The sequence below is a fragment of the Priapulus caudatus genome, unplaced genomic scaffold (assembly GCF_000485595.1).
Source record: "Priapulus caudatus unplaced genomic scaffold, Priapulus_caudatus-5.0.1 Scaffold828, whole genome shotgun sequence".
Lineage (NCBI taxonomy): Eukaryota > Metazoa > Priapulida > Priapulimorpha > Priapulimorphida > Priapulidae > Priapulus > Priapulus caudatus.
The window spans coordinates 120,495-135,494 of NW_014577889.1; the positions used below are offsets into that span (position 1 = coordinate 120,495).

Genomic DNA, 15,000 nt, shown 5'->3' on the forward strand with positions numbered 1-15,000 from the left:
CCTAACCCTAACCCTAACCCTAACCATATCCCTAACCATATCAGCTAGATAGTTACCAGGGTACGTTCCGGCAGTACCCTGGGGGACATAGACCCTATGAGCGTTACTAGAGCTAGATCGTTCATGGACATGTTGCCATTGTATTGCATTGCATTGCATTGGTGGCCACTAACATGTACAGATATGACTGTACATTCATCGAGGTATTCATTTACAGACAGGAAGCAAAGAAGAGAGATGTACTCTTGCTTTTTTGGCTATTCTTACACAGGCTATCTTAGGATTTTGCTACTCTTCTTTGCCTGGCGATATGTCCACAACTACCCTGTGGCGTTTATTGCCATCTACTCTTTGCAAGTCATCCTTGATTGTAAGTCTGGATCTTGATCATTTTTAGTACTTGGTCACATGCACTTTCTCATTGAGTTGAGGTTTCATGCTATCACTGCAGTCTTTAAGCATCACACCAAGCAGAGTTATTTACTCGCACTGGGGGGCGGTCACTACCAGTGTAGTTTACATCCCGATTCTCATCAGTGCTTTTTGTCACCACGTACATGCAAGAAAAGATTCAAATTACACAGCCTTACAAAAGCTATTGTATTGATCCTGCTTATCAATGGTTTTAATTTAATCATGTAGCCAAACATATCTGTAGTTTACTATATTCATTTGAAGCAATAATGTTTTTAGGGGCTGATGGCTGGGCAGCGAGGAAGTTTAACCAAGCCACCACATTTGGAGCATGGGTAACCAACTTTATTGTAGTGCGAGCATAAGTTTCATGCTCTTGTGCATGCCTCTGCGTGCGTGTGGATAATAACAAATATCTGGGAGTAGATGCAACTATACAAGACAATCGCAAGGCATCTAAGTATTAAGTTTCATATCCGGATGAAGCCATATTCACATAAATGCAAAGGCTAATTGGCTCAATAGCTGCATTGTATAATTTATCTACTGCTAATTCTACTAAGTATTTCCTACTGATGTATTACTCACGTGCAAATCTTGGTGACTGTTTGTCTTTTCTGGACATTTCCTTGCAGTTTGATGTTGTTATTGACAACGTAGGAAGAGGGCTGCTGTGGTGTCACATACACAAGGTAAACATTTCATGTTTTTGCCCTATCCAGACTTTGAATATTTTGTTTCCTCTTTCACTTGTAGTTGTAGTGCATATATACAGGTATTCATTTACTATACACAATATTCGTTGTGTTGATAAAATACGAAAGACATATTATATATATAATTGCAAGATTAACATGGTTTGCTGTGAGAAACCAGCTGTAACCATCTATACTTATCAGTAGCCAAGTAATTGCTTGTCAGTATAAAGCAAGGTGGGATTATATTTTACTATTGTTTCTGATCTGACACAAAAACATAAGCAAAAAGACCTATATATGTGTGTATATTTACTACAGTTACTACACATTGTATTACATGGAAAAATAGTACTACACTTGTTATACATTGTATCTTATGTAGTTAATTTATTCTATCATCACAGAATGCTGCAAATTGGTAAGTGTATTCCTTGAATATTTGTAGATGGGATACCTTGTCAGTGCTCTGGAATGGTTAACATTCGTCTGTACACATCAAGCTGGCCGAAATTGGAGACAATCTATGACCAAAGCACCCTGGCTAGTCAGAAAGACCATGGCTGATGGTATGCAGTCTTGCTTAATACATTCACGTACACCTGGATGTAATCAATTAGACTCGTTTCCCATACGTTGAGTGTGCATTCTTTATATGTGAAACCGTATATGCATATATATATATATGTGCACGTTTGTGTGCGGGAGTGCGTGTAAATATACACAATTATGTCTTGAAGCAGTCTTGCGTGCAAGACTTGCCCTCATCACAGCATGGCACCAAAGACCATCTCCCCTTCTGCCTTCCACTCCAGGCTTCAAGACGCCCCTCGGCATTCTTGTGATAGCCGGACTGCATGCGCTGCCCATCTGTGTGTATGCGGTCACGACGGGCGTTCTACCGCAGGCTTCGTTCGACGCTGGCATAACGCTAGTCCTTGCCACCATCCTCGTCGTCGGTAGAACGCTGTGTGCGGTGGTCGAGGTAGGTAGAAACGTCGTAATTACTGCTTGCAAGGCAGGCGATATATCTAGCTTAGCTTATCCTCTTGGTCCCTCGATGGGACATGAGGCCGTAGGCGATACATCTGGGAGCAAAATCGCCGCAAAATCGCCGTGCCTCCCTTGTTTTCTCCTGCATTCTGTTTCCCACTGCACAATTGTGTTATGATTAACCTAAAGAAAATGTTACATTAGTTGCCTGCTCTGTTTATTGTTTATCATTTTGTACATGATATCAGGGGTAAATAATGATAAATTTGTCAAATAATGACAAATTTGTCATTATTAACCCTTGATGAGATGTAGACTTGCATGATCTGTTTGTAATCTTGCTTGTCCATTGCAGTTGTGGTGTATTGGAGCTCACGCGCATCTCTTGCTTAAGGAAGACTAGCATAGGTAGGTGTGTGTGGACACTTCTGCTTCTCTGTATGCATGGTCACTGAAGCAGGGCTACTGCAACATGGACAACAAGAAGCTTGAAATCATGGAAGAGCAAGATAATGGTGTATCTAATAGTGATGATTTGTAATTAGGGATAATTTGTATTTTACTCTTGTGATAACTGCTGGTGAATGTTCTTATCTCTATTTTATCCACACGGCAGTTAGGGTTGAAAACCAATTAAGTGAATTGTGCGTCTGATAGGTGAAGAATGGGAATATAGCACTATACAGTTCTACAAGAGAAGAGCACACTAATTTATCAGTAAAGTGATGAATAGAAGGGAGAATTAAGGTTCTTATAGCTACTGTTCAATCATACCAGTATTATCCGTCCTTTGTTTCTACTTACCTCACATTTTTATGAACAAATGTGTAACTTTTTATGGCCCACACTATTATGCATTCAAATAATTATACATTGAATTAATTGTACATTGCATTTCATATCCACGTTTATAATGATTAGTAATAAATTTTCCATCTGAGCTTGTATTTGCATTTGAATGCATATGGGCACGTTTGTAAATTTGGTGTAATAATTATTTTTTAACATCACTAGTGAGTGCAGGTGGGTGCATAGGAGTGTAACACATCAACAAACTGTAATCATGGTCCAGAATATCACTGGTTAGCAGTGGTTGCAGGGTTTCTTTTAATAGTTTTGACATTTTATATATTGTTAGTGTTATTTTATACTGTGCTGAATGCGAGGACTTAACAATAAAAATGTGTAAGCAAATTTCAATTTGTGTGAATACGTAGTGTGGAACTCAGAACTAGGAATCTTTATTGGTGCTCTCAACTGCATCAAAACGGTTAACGACGGACAAAACCGGACCGGACTGTAATAAATATCTACTATAAATACTATGGTATGTGTGAATTATCTGCTGAGCATACTGAAAAAGAGATGTATCCCCAAGAGTGAGCACTTCTGATGATATGATATATACATGCTCTGCCCAAGGATATATTTCATGAGATTTTCTTGCTACAGGTGGCGCGCATGTCCTAGAAATGGTCAATGCTGATGTAAACTTGTAAATGGTAAATCTAAGCATTTTATCGAGAAAATTCGGAACGCTTAAGTAATACCATTATATGTGATTCATTTCTTTATATTTATAATGATCTGTTAGAAACACAATACGTAATCATATGTTTGCTTCGTCTATCGATCCGAGTGTAATAAGAATTTCCGCGATAACGCCGCGGCTTCCGGTACCTAAACACAAGTGCACACGTTTGCGTTTTTGCAATGTGTACACGTTTGTAGTCTACCCCTTCTGTAACATTATTATTGAAAGTAAATTAACAAGATCTGTTAGATTTTTCAGTGGAACTTGTAGTTATTACACACAGAAAGCGTTTTATGGTTGCTATATATATACCCTGGAATTTGCTAATGCTTTATACGGGTTTGGTACCACGTTAACGCAAATCTGCTGAAGAATCAACCGGTACCGGCCAATTTCCATTTTTATTTTATGCTGGTTTTCTATATCTACCACTGCTAGCATATAATACTTCGGCAAAGACATTTGTGCGAAATGGGTAAGAAAATTTTATAGTGTTTAGTTAACTACCCAGCCCGCGGCAGGCAGAGTGTCGTACGTCTCCACCTTTAAAAATTACATCCTGATCATGATTAACACTACACACATATACTGATAGTGACTGATAGTGATAGTGATATAGATCATTTGATGGGTGACACATTAATAATATTATTATTAATTACAGTGTAGCCCCATTACAACGCGATGGTTGGGGTCCATAAAATGTCATCGCGAAAAAAGCATGTCACACTAGATCGGTGTTATATACGTGGCTATATAAAAGCGAAAAAAAGGGGGTCTAACGACTCATCACGTTATATCTGATTTCGCGTTAAATCGGGGCACGTAAAATCGTGGTTCCACTAATTATACAAAATGAATGTTGATGATAAGAAAATGTTGCCTTTCCTTGCTGATGTTTGGAAATTTCCATCAGTATCCCGTCAGCACGAGGAAAATTAGATCAAATTTTAGCTGGAATTTCAATATCTGCTAAACCTGAAAAAAATCTCAGAAGTGTAAACGATGATTAGATTCTACTAGGATTATAGTTATATTACCATCCGATCTACCACTACTACTACAACAATTACTAAAACTAGTACTAGTAGTTGTATATACTAGTGCAGTCTGCACGAAAAACTTTCACCCTCATTGGCCTAGCGGGCCTGTGAAATGTATAATTCACTGGCCCACACTAGGTGTTACAGGCCCGAAACAATGATCCTCATATTATGAAAAGAGAAACAGAACACTTTGGTGTATTCTTAGAGATTTATTCTTTCATGAAATTGAACAAAAAATTATCCACTTCCCTCTCCCCCATCTCATTGTCACTGCCATCGTACTCATCATCATCACGCTCATTTATAATCAGAAAGCTTATTTCGACTTCGAACAGTAACTTAGCCAACACGGTCAAGGCCACGTTGAAAACCAGAACCGGAAACCAGAAGTTGTTGCGACCTCTAGCGGCGACAAACACGCATGGTGTTGACTATAGTTACTTCCCCTACTTAAGATCGGAAATATGATGCCCTATCGGTAAATATCGGTAAATTTTCATACAAAATATCGGGAATTTAGGTAAATTCTCAGACTGATCATCACATAAAGAAGCTGAAATATTATTAATAGACCATTTACTCCATTTTTTTCACTGGCCCATCGGGCTTGTTCATTTACCAGTTTCATTGGCCCCACGGAAAATTTACTGGCCTCGGATACCGGGCCAGTGGTTAATTTCGCAGACTGCTAGTGGTAGTGGCAGCATGAGTAGCAGTAGTAGCAGTTAGTGATGTCACGATCATCGATTAAACTCGATCATCGGTTAAACAGTGGCTCGAACCAAGCGCTTGGTTATCAAAATCCATAATCGATTTCATCGAAAAAAAAAAAAAATATATAAATCGAAATAAATGTAAAACTTGAACAAGAAAAGTGATGAGAATCAGAGATATCATTGCTACTATAGAAGTTATCCTTTATTAACATACATGTATTATACACACAGTAGTAAACAGTGCAAAACAAACAGTAAACAGGGCTAAACAAGCACATACATGCACACACGTACATGCACACGACGTTACGCACACGCAGGCATTCAACACCCTGAGTAACCGATTGTAACCGATCATCGGTTACTTGGGTCCAACCGATGATCGATTACGAAATTACAACCGATTGACAACACTAGTAGCAGTACAGTTTTGTTCACATCTTGAGTAACTCGCCTAAAGTGCATGGTTCGGGTGAGGGTAAATTCGGGTATGTAATTCTCTCTCGCCCTGTAATGACCGGTGATTAGTTAGGTAATATTTATAAATATCACGATAGCTGCTTTATTACTACACGTCATGAATTGCAATGTTACGTTTATGGTGGGTAGTGCTGTCCGAGCATTTAGCTTACCTTATTGTGACGTTACTGCTTCGATTACGTGTCAACATGGGCAATAATCTTATTCAATTGCAGGCGCTTTCTTCAGTATTTTCAAAAACCTGTTTGGTAGCCGGGAAATGAGAATATTAATCCTTGGCCTTGATGGTGCTGGAAAGACGACGATACTCTACAGGTTACAAGTAGGCGAGGTCGTCACGACAATTCCAAGTAAGTCTCATTGTGCGACATGGGGAAATTTGGAACGAGCAAACTTGAAAGGAAATTGCTCTTATGAAAATTGGGAAGTATAGCATGGGAAGGTTTTTGCTAGGTTATGCAGAGGTGGTCGATTGAATAGTGATTGAATCTTATTGGCTGATTCTCATCGCAGATCCTGTGTTGAAATTCATGATACATAAACTTCAAAATTAGGTCACGTTGAAATGCTGCACTGCCCAGTTACTTTATCTGTCTTTAATTTTTACAGCGATTGGATTCAACGTAGAACAAGTTACCTACAACAATCTAAAATTCCAGGTGTGGGACTTGGGCGGCCAGACAAGTATAAGGTATGGCCGCATCAAATCTTCCTTGGCAATATGAAGAAACAGATTGGCTTTCACTCTTGTCACTAAACTCATTTGCTCTGTCCGGATACTCCTGAACTCAAGAAACTTGTGTTCGTGTGTAAATTTGGCAAATTTTATTTATGAAAAATAAAATCAAACAAACAAGTGTTGTTTACTGTGTCTTTCAGACCCTACTGGAGATGTTACTATTCCAATACGGACGCTATCATCTATGTAGTTGATTCCGCAGACAGGGACCGAATGGGCATCTCAAAGCAAGAGTTGGTCGCCATGTTAGAGGTAGGAGCATTTCGTATCAATCTAGTGCTCGCCTCGCTTGCCACAATTTTGTTGAGTACACGTGAATAAAAGCCGAGGAGAGGGAGGAGAGAAAGAGAGGGGGAGAGGAGAAAGAGAGAGAGAGAGAGAAATGTTTGCTTGTTTGTGAGCCATTCAAGCACCTCATGTTAGACGTTCGCTTGTCTGAGATTTAAACATCTCGTATTTGACGTTCGCTTGTCTGTGATTTAAGCATCTCGTGTACATGGTGTTCACTTGTCTGTGATTTAAACATCTCGTGTATGGCGTTCACTTGTCTGTGATTTAAGCATCTCGTGTACATGGTGTTCACTTGTCTGTGATTTAAACATCTCGTGTATGGCGTTCACTTGTCTGCAACAGATTCTATCATCTCGCGTTTGACGTTCACTTGTCTCCCGTTGCAGGAGGACGAACTGAAGAGCGCGAAGCTGCTAGTGCTCGCGAACAAACAGGACGTCGACGGCTGCATGAAGGTCACGGAGGTCGCCGACGCTCTCGGGCTCAACATGCTGAAGACGCGGACGTACCAGATCTACAAGACATCTGCGATAAAGGGGGAAGGTCTCACAGAGGCGATGGACTGGTGAGTTGGGAGGGCCGGCATATAGATATGTAGATGTAGGTGTAGGTGTAGATGTAGTTGGGGTGTGGATGTGGATATGGATGGGGGTGTGGGTGTGGTTGTGGGTGTGGATGTAGATGTAGGTGTAGATGTGGATGTAGATGTAGGTGTAGATGTGGATGTAGATGGGGATGTAGATGTAGATGTAGTTGGGGTGTGGATGTGGATATGGATGGGGGTGGGGGTGTGGGTGTGGGTGTGGTTGTGGGTGTGGATGTAGATGTAGGTGGAGGTGTAGATGTAGATGTAGATGGGGGTGTGGATGTGGATGTAGATGTAGATGTAGTTGGGGTGTGGATGTGGATATGGATGGGGTGGGGGTGTGGTTGTGGGTGTGGGTGTGGATGTAGAGGTAGATGTAGGTGTAGGTGTAGATGTAGATGCCGGGGGTGTGGATGTGGATGTAGATGTAGATGTAGGGGTAGAGGTACATTTACAAAGAGATATACATATATAATTGGATACAGACATAGACACAGACATTATTGTGATGACATATAATAAGTGAGTCTGTATGAAAAGGTAAATATTAGTTTTCATCTGTTTCAGGTTGGCAAATGCTTTACAGAACAAACAGTAGCAACGTAATCACCTTGAATGTTCTGCGTCCATTCTCTTCATAACAGTTTTGAAATGTCGGCAACAGGTAGAGCCACCATGTAGCTGGGCGCGGTGTTGATTAACTTTCTCGAGTGAGTGATCTCCGATGGTGTATTTTAACATGTGCTGCTGCAGTCTGCAGTGTGATTCCAGCAGCCGGTGGCAGTCTCAAGTCACTCGTTGCAGATGGCCTGAATAGTTTGTTGCAGATTTTACTATGATTATTTTTGATGATTATATCAAGTGGAACAGAAAGCATGGGATCAACAACGAGTAAAAGAGGAGATAGAGTGTGTCTGAGAGAAAAATGTTCGAGATGAGAGGGAGGGTGAGTGAGAGTGAGATAGAGAGAGAGAGAGAGAGTGAATGTGAGAGAGGAGTGAGAGAGAGAGAGGAGGGGAGAAGAGAGAGAGAGAGAGAGCAGAGAGAGAGAGAGAGAGAGAGAGAGAGAGAGAGTGGGAAGGGAAAGAGAAAGCACGAGTGACACCAAGAGTAAGGGCTCTTGTTGACGAAGTGCACAACGGCTACCTTCAGCATATCGTATTTATTCCTTCCTATTCATCTGAGATCCCCTCACAGACATCTGAGACTGTCACTCCATCAGGACATCCGTGGATTCAGTGCGATATCGAAAGCCAAACAACAAATCGTGCGTGTAGCATACTCGCGGGCTGTATGCGTGCGTTAAGCTGGGTTACACTACCCGGACTTTATGTGGGAATTGGCGAATTGGACAAATTCCAACTAGTACAACCGACAATCGGCAGTGTAATACACGAAAGCCCAACGAGCAACTCGCCGCATAAGCAACCTAGTTGCGAGATGAGAACATTTCTATTTGCCAACTGCGATGTTGCGAATTGCGATAAATGGTCCAACTCGCCAATCGCAACATAAAGTCGTAAGTTAGTAAACCCAGCACATGTCATACGATGATGGCAGCCCGAGTCGTCTCCCTGCATGCTAGCGAGGCGTAATGTCAAGCGTGCTGCGGTGTATGGCGAGCCGTGAGGCGTAGCGCCGCGAGGCGTGGCATCGAGTCGCAGAGGAGGGGTCTGTTGGCCATAGTTCTTCCATCGCTGGCATCTCGTGTGTGTCGTGTGTGTGTGTGTGGGTGGGGCAGAGATTTCGCTGAATCGGCAAACCAGTGCCACGATGTGGGTCTCTACGTTAGTCTGTGCGTGCATGCGTGCGTGTGTGTGTGTATAGCTGTGGGCGGGGTGAGGGTTGTGTGTGCGTGCGTCCCATGCGTGCACGTGTGTGTGTGTGTGTAAGGGGAGGGGCAGGCGAGCCGTTCGCACGATGTATTGGCCAACAGGAACTCTGCGTAGCCTGGGTGGGGGCGTCAGTTGCATCGCATTCATTCCCCGTGCTTTGTCTACGTACGTGCGTGCGTGCGTGCCTACGAGTTTGTCTTTTATCATTTGTGCGTGTCTCAATGTGCCAGAAGGCACAGTTTGCGAATCATTTTGGAGTGGTGGCTAATAGATCGTGTGTGATGGGAATATAACGTAATTTCAGAGTTAAGATATAATTTAATTGACTGATGCGTGCAGCCGCCACGGCTGCTACACGTTACGTTGCTGACTGTAAATATTCCTCAATAAATGTATGTCCATTTTCACGTTAAGAAAACAACCTTTATGTCTGCCGTAGTATGTCAACCTTTCGTCAAACGTAGTAGACGAAGTGAATTCGTCGGTGCGCTAACATGGTGCAAGTCGTCTGTGCTTTATCTTAGTAGAAGACGAATGAAATGAAAGCAGAAGAAGAAGACAGTAAATACTCGATCGAACTACGGCTTTATGCTTTAATATATAATATAATATATATTAATATTATATACTATATATATATATTATATAATAATAATAATATATATATACATAAAACGCACTTATGAAGCGATATACATGCTAATTCCCTTCGGCCGCCTCAGGCCTTCACTTGTTCACTGGTCTGTGGCGAAAGCCGTTTCATTGTCAACGATGGTAACCTGCCAAGCTCACTGCTCGTATGCTCAAAATGAGCTACTATGGAGTATATGGGATCAAATGTAATAGGCCTACTTATTCACACGAGTTTACTTCGCGTAGCTATGTACGTACACATACACATACAATCAGGTGGTGAATAATGACAATGAATGAATGAATAATGACAATGGGTGGATGAATAATGACAATGATGAATGAATCATGAACAATGATCAATGAATGAATAATGACAATGATCAATGAATTTGTCATTATTCACCCCGGATATAATCAGGATAGCATAATACCGATACATATCGCGATGTCATATGCACTCGTACTATGACATACATCAGATCTGGGCCATGTTCTTCACACAATCTGCATGGCCCCTACAGACCCGACAAGGAGCCGTCATTTTAATAATAGGCCTTCTCGAAAACTACACAGTGCCGTGTGTTTAAAAATATAATATATAGATATATGCACGTACCGCTTATAGTTCGAAATAGAATAGAAATTCATTTAATCTTATAGCTAGTGGTAACCACAACTATGGTTACCGGCACAAGCAGCCGGGTGCTAATCGCGCATGCGCACGAGTCGTTGAATAGCGCGAGCAGTATTGTTTCTCTCGACCCCAATAACAGGCACTATCAGCCGTAATAATATACACTTAATATTTACTTAATATTCTTACTACGTGTGAAATCAAACACGCGTAAATATATACCGAGTTATTATGAGAACTTTAATAACTTGCGAGTACTTCCAGTATGCGTACGTGTGTGTTTACGCGTCTATAATAATAACAACAAATCAATGAATAGCAAACGCTTTCAGATTGATAACTAAACTAGAGACAGATGTCTAATTTAAATTACACTAAAGACTTACCTAACGGGACACATTAAATATTGACTAGTAATTATATAAGAATAAGCAGGAGTATTGTGATACAGATATACACGTCGGAAAAATCCCACGTTTAAGCTAATACACGAATTATACAAATAAACATAATACAACATTGGAGTAAAATATAGGATTCCTAATACTTATAAACCTAAACTATACATTTTCGCTTGGATTTTGATTGATAACATTTACAATACGCATGTATGTAGGGCCTCCCGCTTTAATTTCAATCCTTCTGACGTCACCATCGTACGATAGCAGCTACAGAGGGTCAACTGACTGCTTCTGTCATATATATTATGTACACGCACGATAAGGCGCCATGATTGAGTCAATGACATGTGATTTATAATACACCGCACCCACTTGTACCGTGCAATCTTGTTTGTTGTTCGTCGCTCGACGTCGTAGTCGTCGTCGTTGTCGTCGTAGTCGTCGTCGTTGTCGTCGTCCTCGTCGTCGCTGTCGTTACATTCTTCTTATGGCTCATCTTCTTCTTCTTCTGCTATTTTTTATTTATTTTACCCTTCTGCTTCTTCCTTTTCTTCTTCTTATTTCCCTTATTATTATTCTCCTCGCTCTCCCAATCCTCCTTCCGCCACTTATCAGTTCCTTGACCACCGGTCAGTTAAAATGGCAGTCGCACTGACTCACCGATAACTTCTTTAATAAAAAAACGGTCAACATCCGTACACGCACGCTATAACCAGCCACACGAGAACGCAATACGCCGCCACGGGTGGCGCTACCGGCGTCACCCTGCGTCCGCAGTTGCGACCTCTGGCGGTGGCGTGCGTGTCGCCGCAGCAAGTCTCCTTGTAGCGTCTGACGAAGACTTGGACGAGGCGACCAGCGGCGCTGGAGCGCGGTACGTAGCGGCAATCGCTCCCCATCCTCTCCTTTAGACATTGCACGAGAAGAGGCTGCGTCCTACGGCGCCGAAAGAAAAGAACCGAAGAAGCTAGGCGTAAGTACCAAGCAAACCCGTCGATTCAGAGTATAGGCACGTGATTTGTATCAACCAATGGCAGCGCTCGTTAGAGCCTTATGTTCTTGATTGACCTAGGAAAAAAAATCACGCGTGCAAGCAGGGTAACTTGGCGTTTTGCCAAGACGAGCCCGGTGGAAGCAACGAATCGGGATGCACCGCCGACTCGGTTAGTGCAGAACTGTTACTCCCAATTTCCAAGTAAGAGTGAATATTATTGTGGTCGTATAAATAGACGTATAATTCAATGAATTACTAAATAAATGAATTAATAAAATATATTGTGGTATGAAAGAAGGCAAACGTGCTTGCACCCACACGCACGCATGCACGCATACGCGCCTGCGCGCTCACACGCAGGCATATGCGCGCGCACGCATCCATCCATGCACGCGCTAGCACACGCACGCGCACGCACACATGTATTGACGTACCTGCAGACGACGGAGCGATCTCTCTGCATGAGAACGATGCACGGCTGCAATCGCTCGTCGCAAACCGCTGACATCATCTCCCGCACGTCGTCGTCAACGTCATCGTCGTATTCGCCGCCATCGTCATCGTCATCGTCATCGTCATCGTCGTCGCCGTAAGTCGTCGTACCTCCGTCGGCTGTCGTCGTCGATACGCCGTTCGGAACCGACGACGGTGTGTGCGTCTGCGCCGCAATGTCTATCGTCGACGCCGACGGACGCAACTTAGCTGACGTCGTCGTCGCCGTCGGCGTCGTCGCTGCCGTCGTCGTCCTCGGCGAGTTCGCGTTGTCTGCCGTCGTTTGCAGCAGCGACGGCGGCGACGACGGCGACGACGTCATATCCTGTGAGTTGACGCCAGACGGCGCTCGCAGCGCGGAGTCAAGCATGCTCTGCTGGGCGTCGCCACAGATCGGCGACAGGTGGCGCGTCAGGATCTGCACGCGCGCGAAGATGCGACGCGGTCCCGAGCCGATGACGTCATCCCAAGGGCACACCCTGATTAGCTGTAGGACGCATGTGACCATGTCGCCGTACGTTCTGCGAAAAGTTGTGTTATTGGTTATTTTATTAATTTTGTTGGTTAATCGGCGAATACACTTGAGAATGATTAAAAATCGAGAACTCGAATTTTTTTTCAAAGTAATGATAGTTATGATGAAGAAGGGATCTTACCGAAACAGGGAAAACTCCCTGTATGAACGCCATGCAGGATCGTAACACGACAGCAACAAACGTTTTAATTGCAGCGAACAAATTATTATCTCTGTACTAATTAGCCTTGACAATTTATCCTAAACAGTTGTCAGAAAAATCATAACTTTAACATGAATAATATCGCAATAATAATACAAAAGTTTGATCTTGAGACCTGCGCAAACCTACACCAGTGCCATCTATCGTCTACCGGTCTGTCTCGCTTACCCACCTGCACAGCTGCCGCTTGGCGGGCGAATCGTCGGTGACGTCGGCGCCTGCCGTGTGGAAGGCGGAAAGCTGTGTGCGGAAGTCGGCCGTACACGAACGCACTCGCTTACCGAGGTGTCGGGGGCAGCCGGCCATCCCCTCCGCTCCTGTAGTGACTGCAAGGGAACACGGCGACGTATACGTAAACACAATGTCATATACATATTATCAGGCCTACGCATACGCATACACTCACGCGCACACACGCACACACACACATACACACACACACGCACACGCACACGCACACACGCACACACACACATGCACACGCACGCGCACACGCATACGCATACACTCACGCGCACACACGCACACGCACACGCACACGCATAGGCCTACGCATACGCATACACTCACGCACACACGCACACGCATACGCACACACGCGCGCGCACACACGTACACACACACACACACACACACACGCACACGCACGCGCACACGCATAGGCCTACGCATACGCATACACTCACGCGCACACACGCACACGCACACGCACACGCATACGCACACGCATAGGCCTACGCATACGCATAGATCACGTAAAACGTCGCAGATACAAAAGGAATATATATTAGGCACAATAACGAAAAACACTGATTAGAATAATGTCAGAACACGGATTATGAGCTACGCGCGATGTAAACAGAAGAAGAAGAAGAAAGAAGAAGAGAGAAGAAGAAGAAGTAAGAAGAAGAGAAGAAGAAGAAGAAGAAGAAGAGAAGAGACATGAAAGAGAAGATAGAAGAAGAAGAAGAAGAAAGAAGAAGAAGAACAAGAACAAGAAGATGATGATGATGATGATAAAGAAGAAATAGAAGAAGAACAAGAAGAAGAGAAAAAAGAAGAAGAAGAAGAAACAGAAGAAGAAGAAGAGAAGATGAAGAGAAGAAGAAGAAGAAGAAGAAAGAAGAAAGAAGAAGAAGCAGAAGAAATAGAGAGAAAGAAGAAGAAGAAGAAGAAGCAAGAAGAAGAAGAAAAGAGATGATGATGAAAAAGAGAAGAAGAAGAAGAGAAGAAAGAAGAAGAAGAGAAGAAGAAGAGAAAGAAGAAGAGAAGAAGAAGAGAAAACAGAAGAAGAAGAAGAAGAATAAAGATAAAGAAAGAAGAGAGAAGAAGAAGAAGAGAAGAAGAATAAGATGAAGAAAGAAGAAGAAGAAGAAGAAGAAAGAAGCATAAGAAGAAGAAGACGAAGAAGAAGAAGAGAAGAAGAAGAAGAAACAAGACGAGAAGAGAAGGAAGAAGAATAAGAAGAAGAGAAGAAGAAGAAGAAGAACACAGCACGTGGACCGTACGCCGCTTCTATTTCTCGTCTGTTCTCGCGCGCCATCCGCGCCAACCCTACGAGACGTGTTGGCAGCCCTACCAAGCCTTGCATCGTAAGCCAGTGACCGCTACCTACACCCCACCAGCAAGCTAAAGTAAACACGCCATCACAGGTTATTACTCCGTGATAAAGACTGTCGTGCATGTGTGTGTGCGCATGTGTGTGCGTGCGCTGCGTGCAGCGCGCGTGCGCTGCGTGTGTGTGTGTGTGTGTGTGTGTGGTGTGTGTGTGTGTGTG

The 15,000-nt window shown here is 43.0% G+C and overlaps 2 protein-coding genes across 2 annotated transcripts; both read left to right on the forward strand.

Annotated features, from left to right (window-relative positions):
* Positions 1–168: 168 nt before the first annotated feature.
* LOC106813812 (CDP-diacylglycerol--inositol 3-phosphatidyltransferase 1-like) lies at positions 169–3,302 on the forward strand. Its single transcript, XM_014818040.1, has 6 exons — positions 169–370; positions 694–749; positions 1,050–1,106; positions 1,558–1,678; positions 1,925–2,094; positions 2,458–3,302. Exons 1-6 carry the CDS (start codon positions 184–186, stop codon positions 2,503–2,505), a joined length of 639 nt encoding a protein of 212 aa, XP_014673526.1. The 5' UTR covers positions 169–183; the 3' UTR covers positions 2,506–3,302.
* Positions 3,303–3,393: 91 nt separating this feature from the next.
* On the forward strand, positions 3,394–8,432 carry LOC106813814 (ADP-ribosylation factor-like protein 1). The gene is made up of 6 exons (XM_014818041.1): positions 3,394–4,111; positions 6,094–6,228; positions 6,488–6,569; positions 6,758–6,869; positions 7,295–7,473; positions 8,062–8,432. The coding sequence occupies exons 1-6, from the start codon at positions 4,108–4,110 to the stop codon at positions 8,090–8,092; spliced, it is 543 nt and encodes a 180-aa protein (XP_014673527.1). The 5' UTR covers positions 3,394–4,107; the 3' UTR covers positions 8,093–8,432.
* Positions 8,433–15,000: the final 6,568 nt, after the last annotated feature.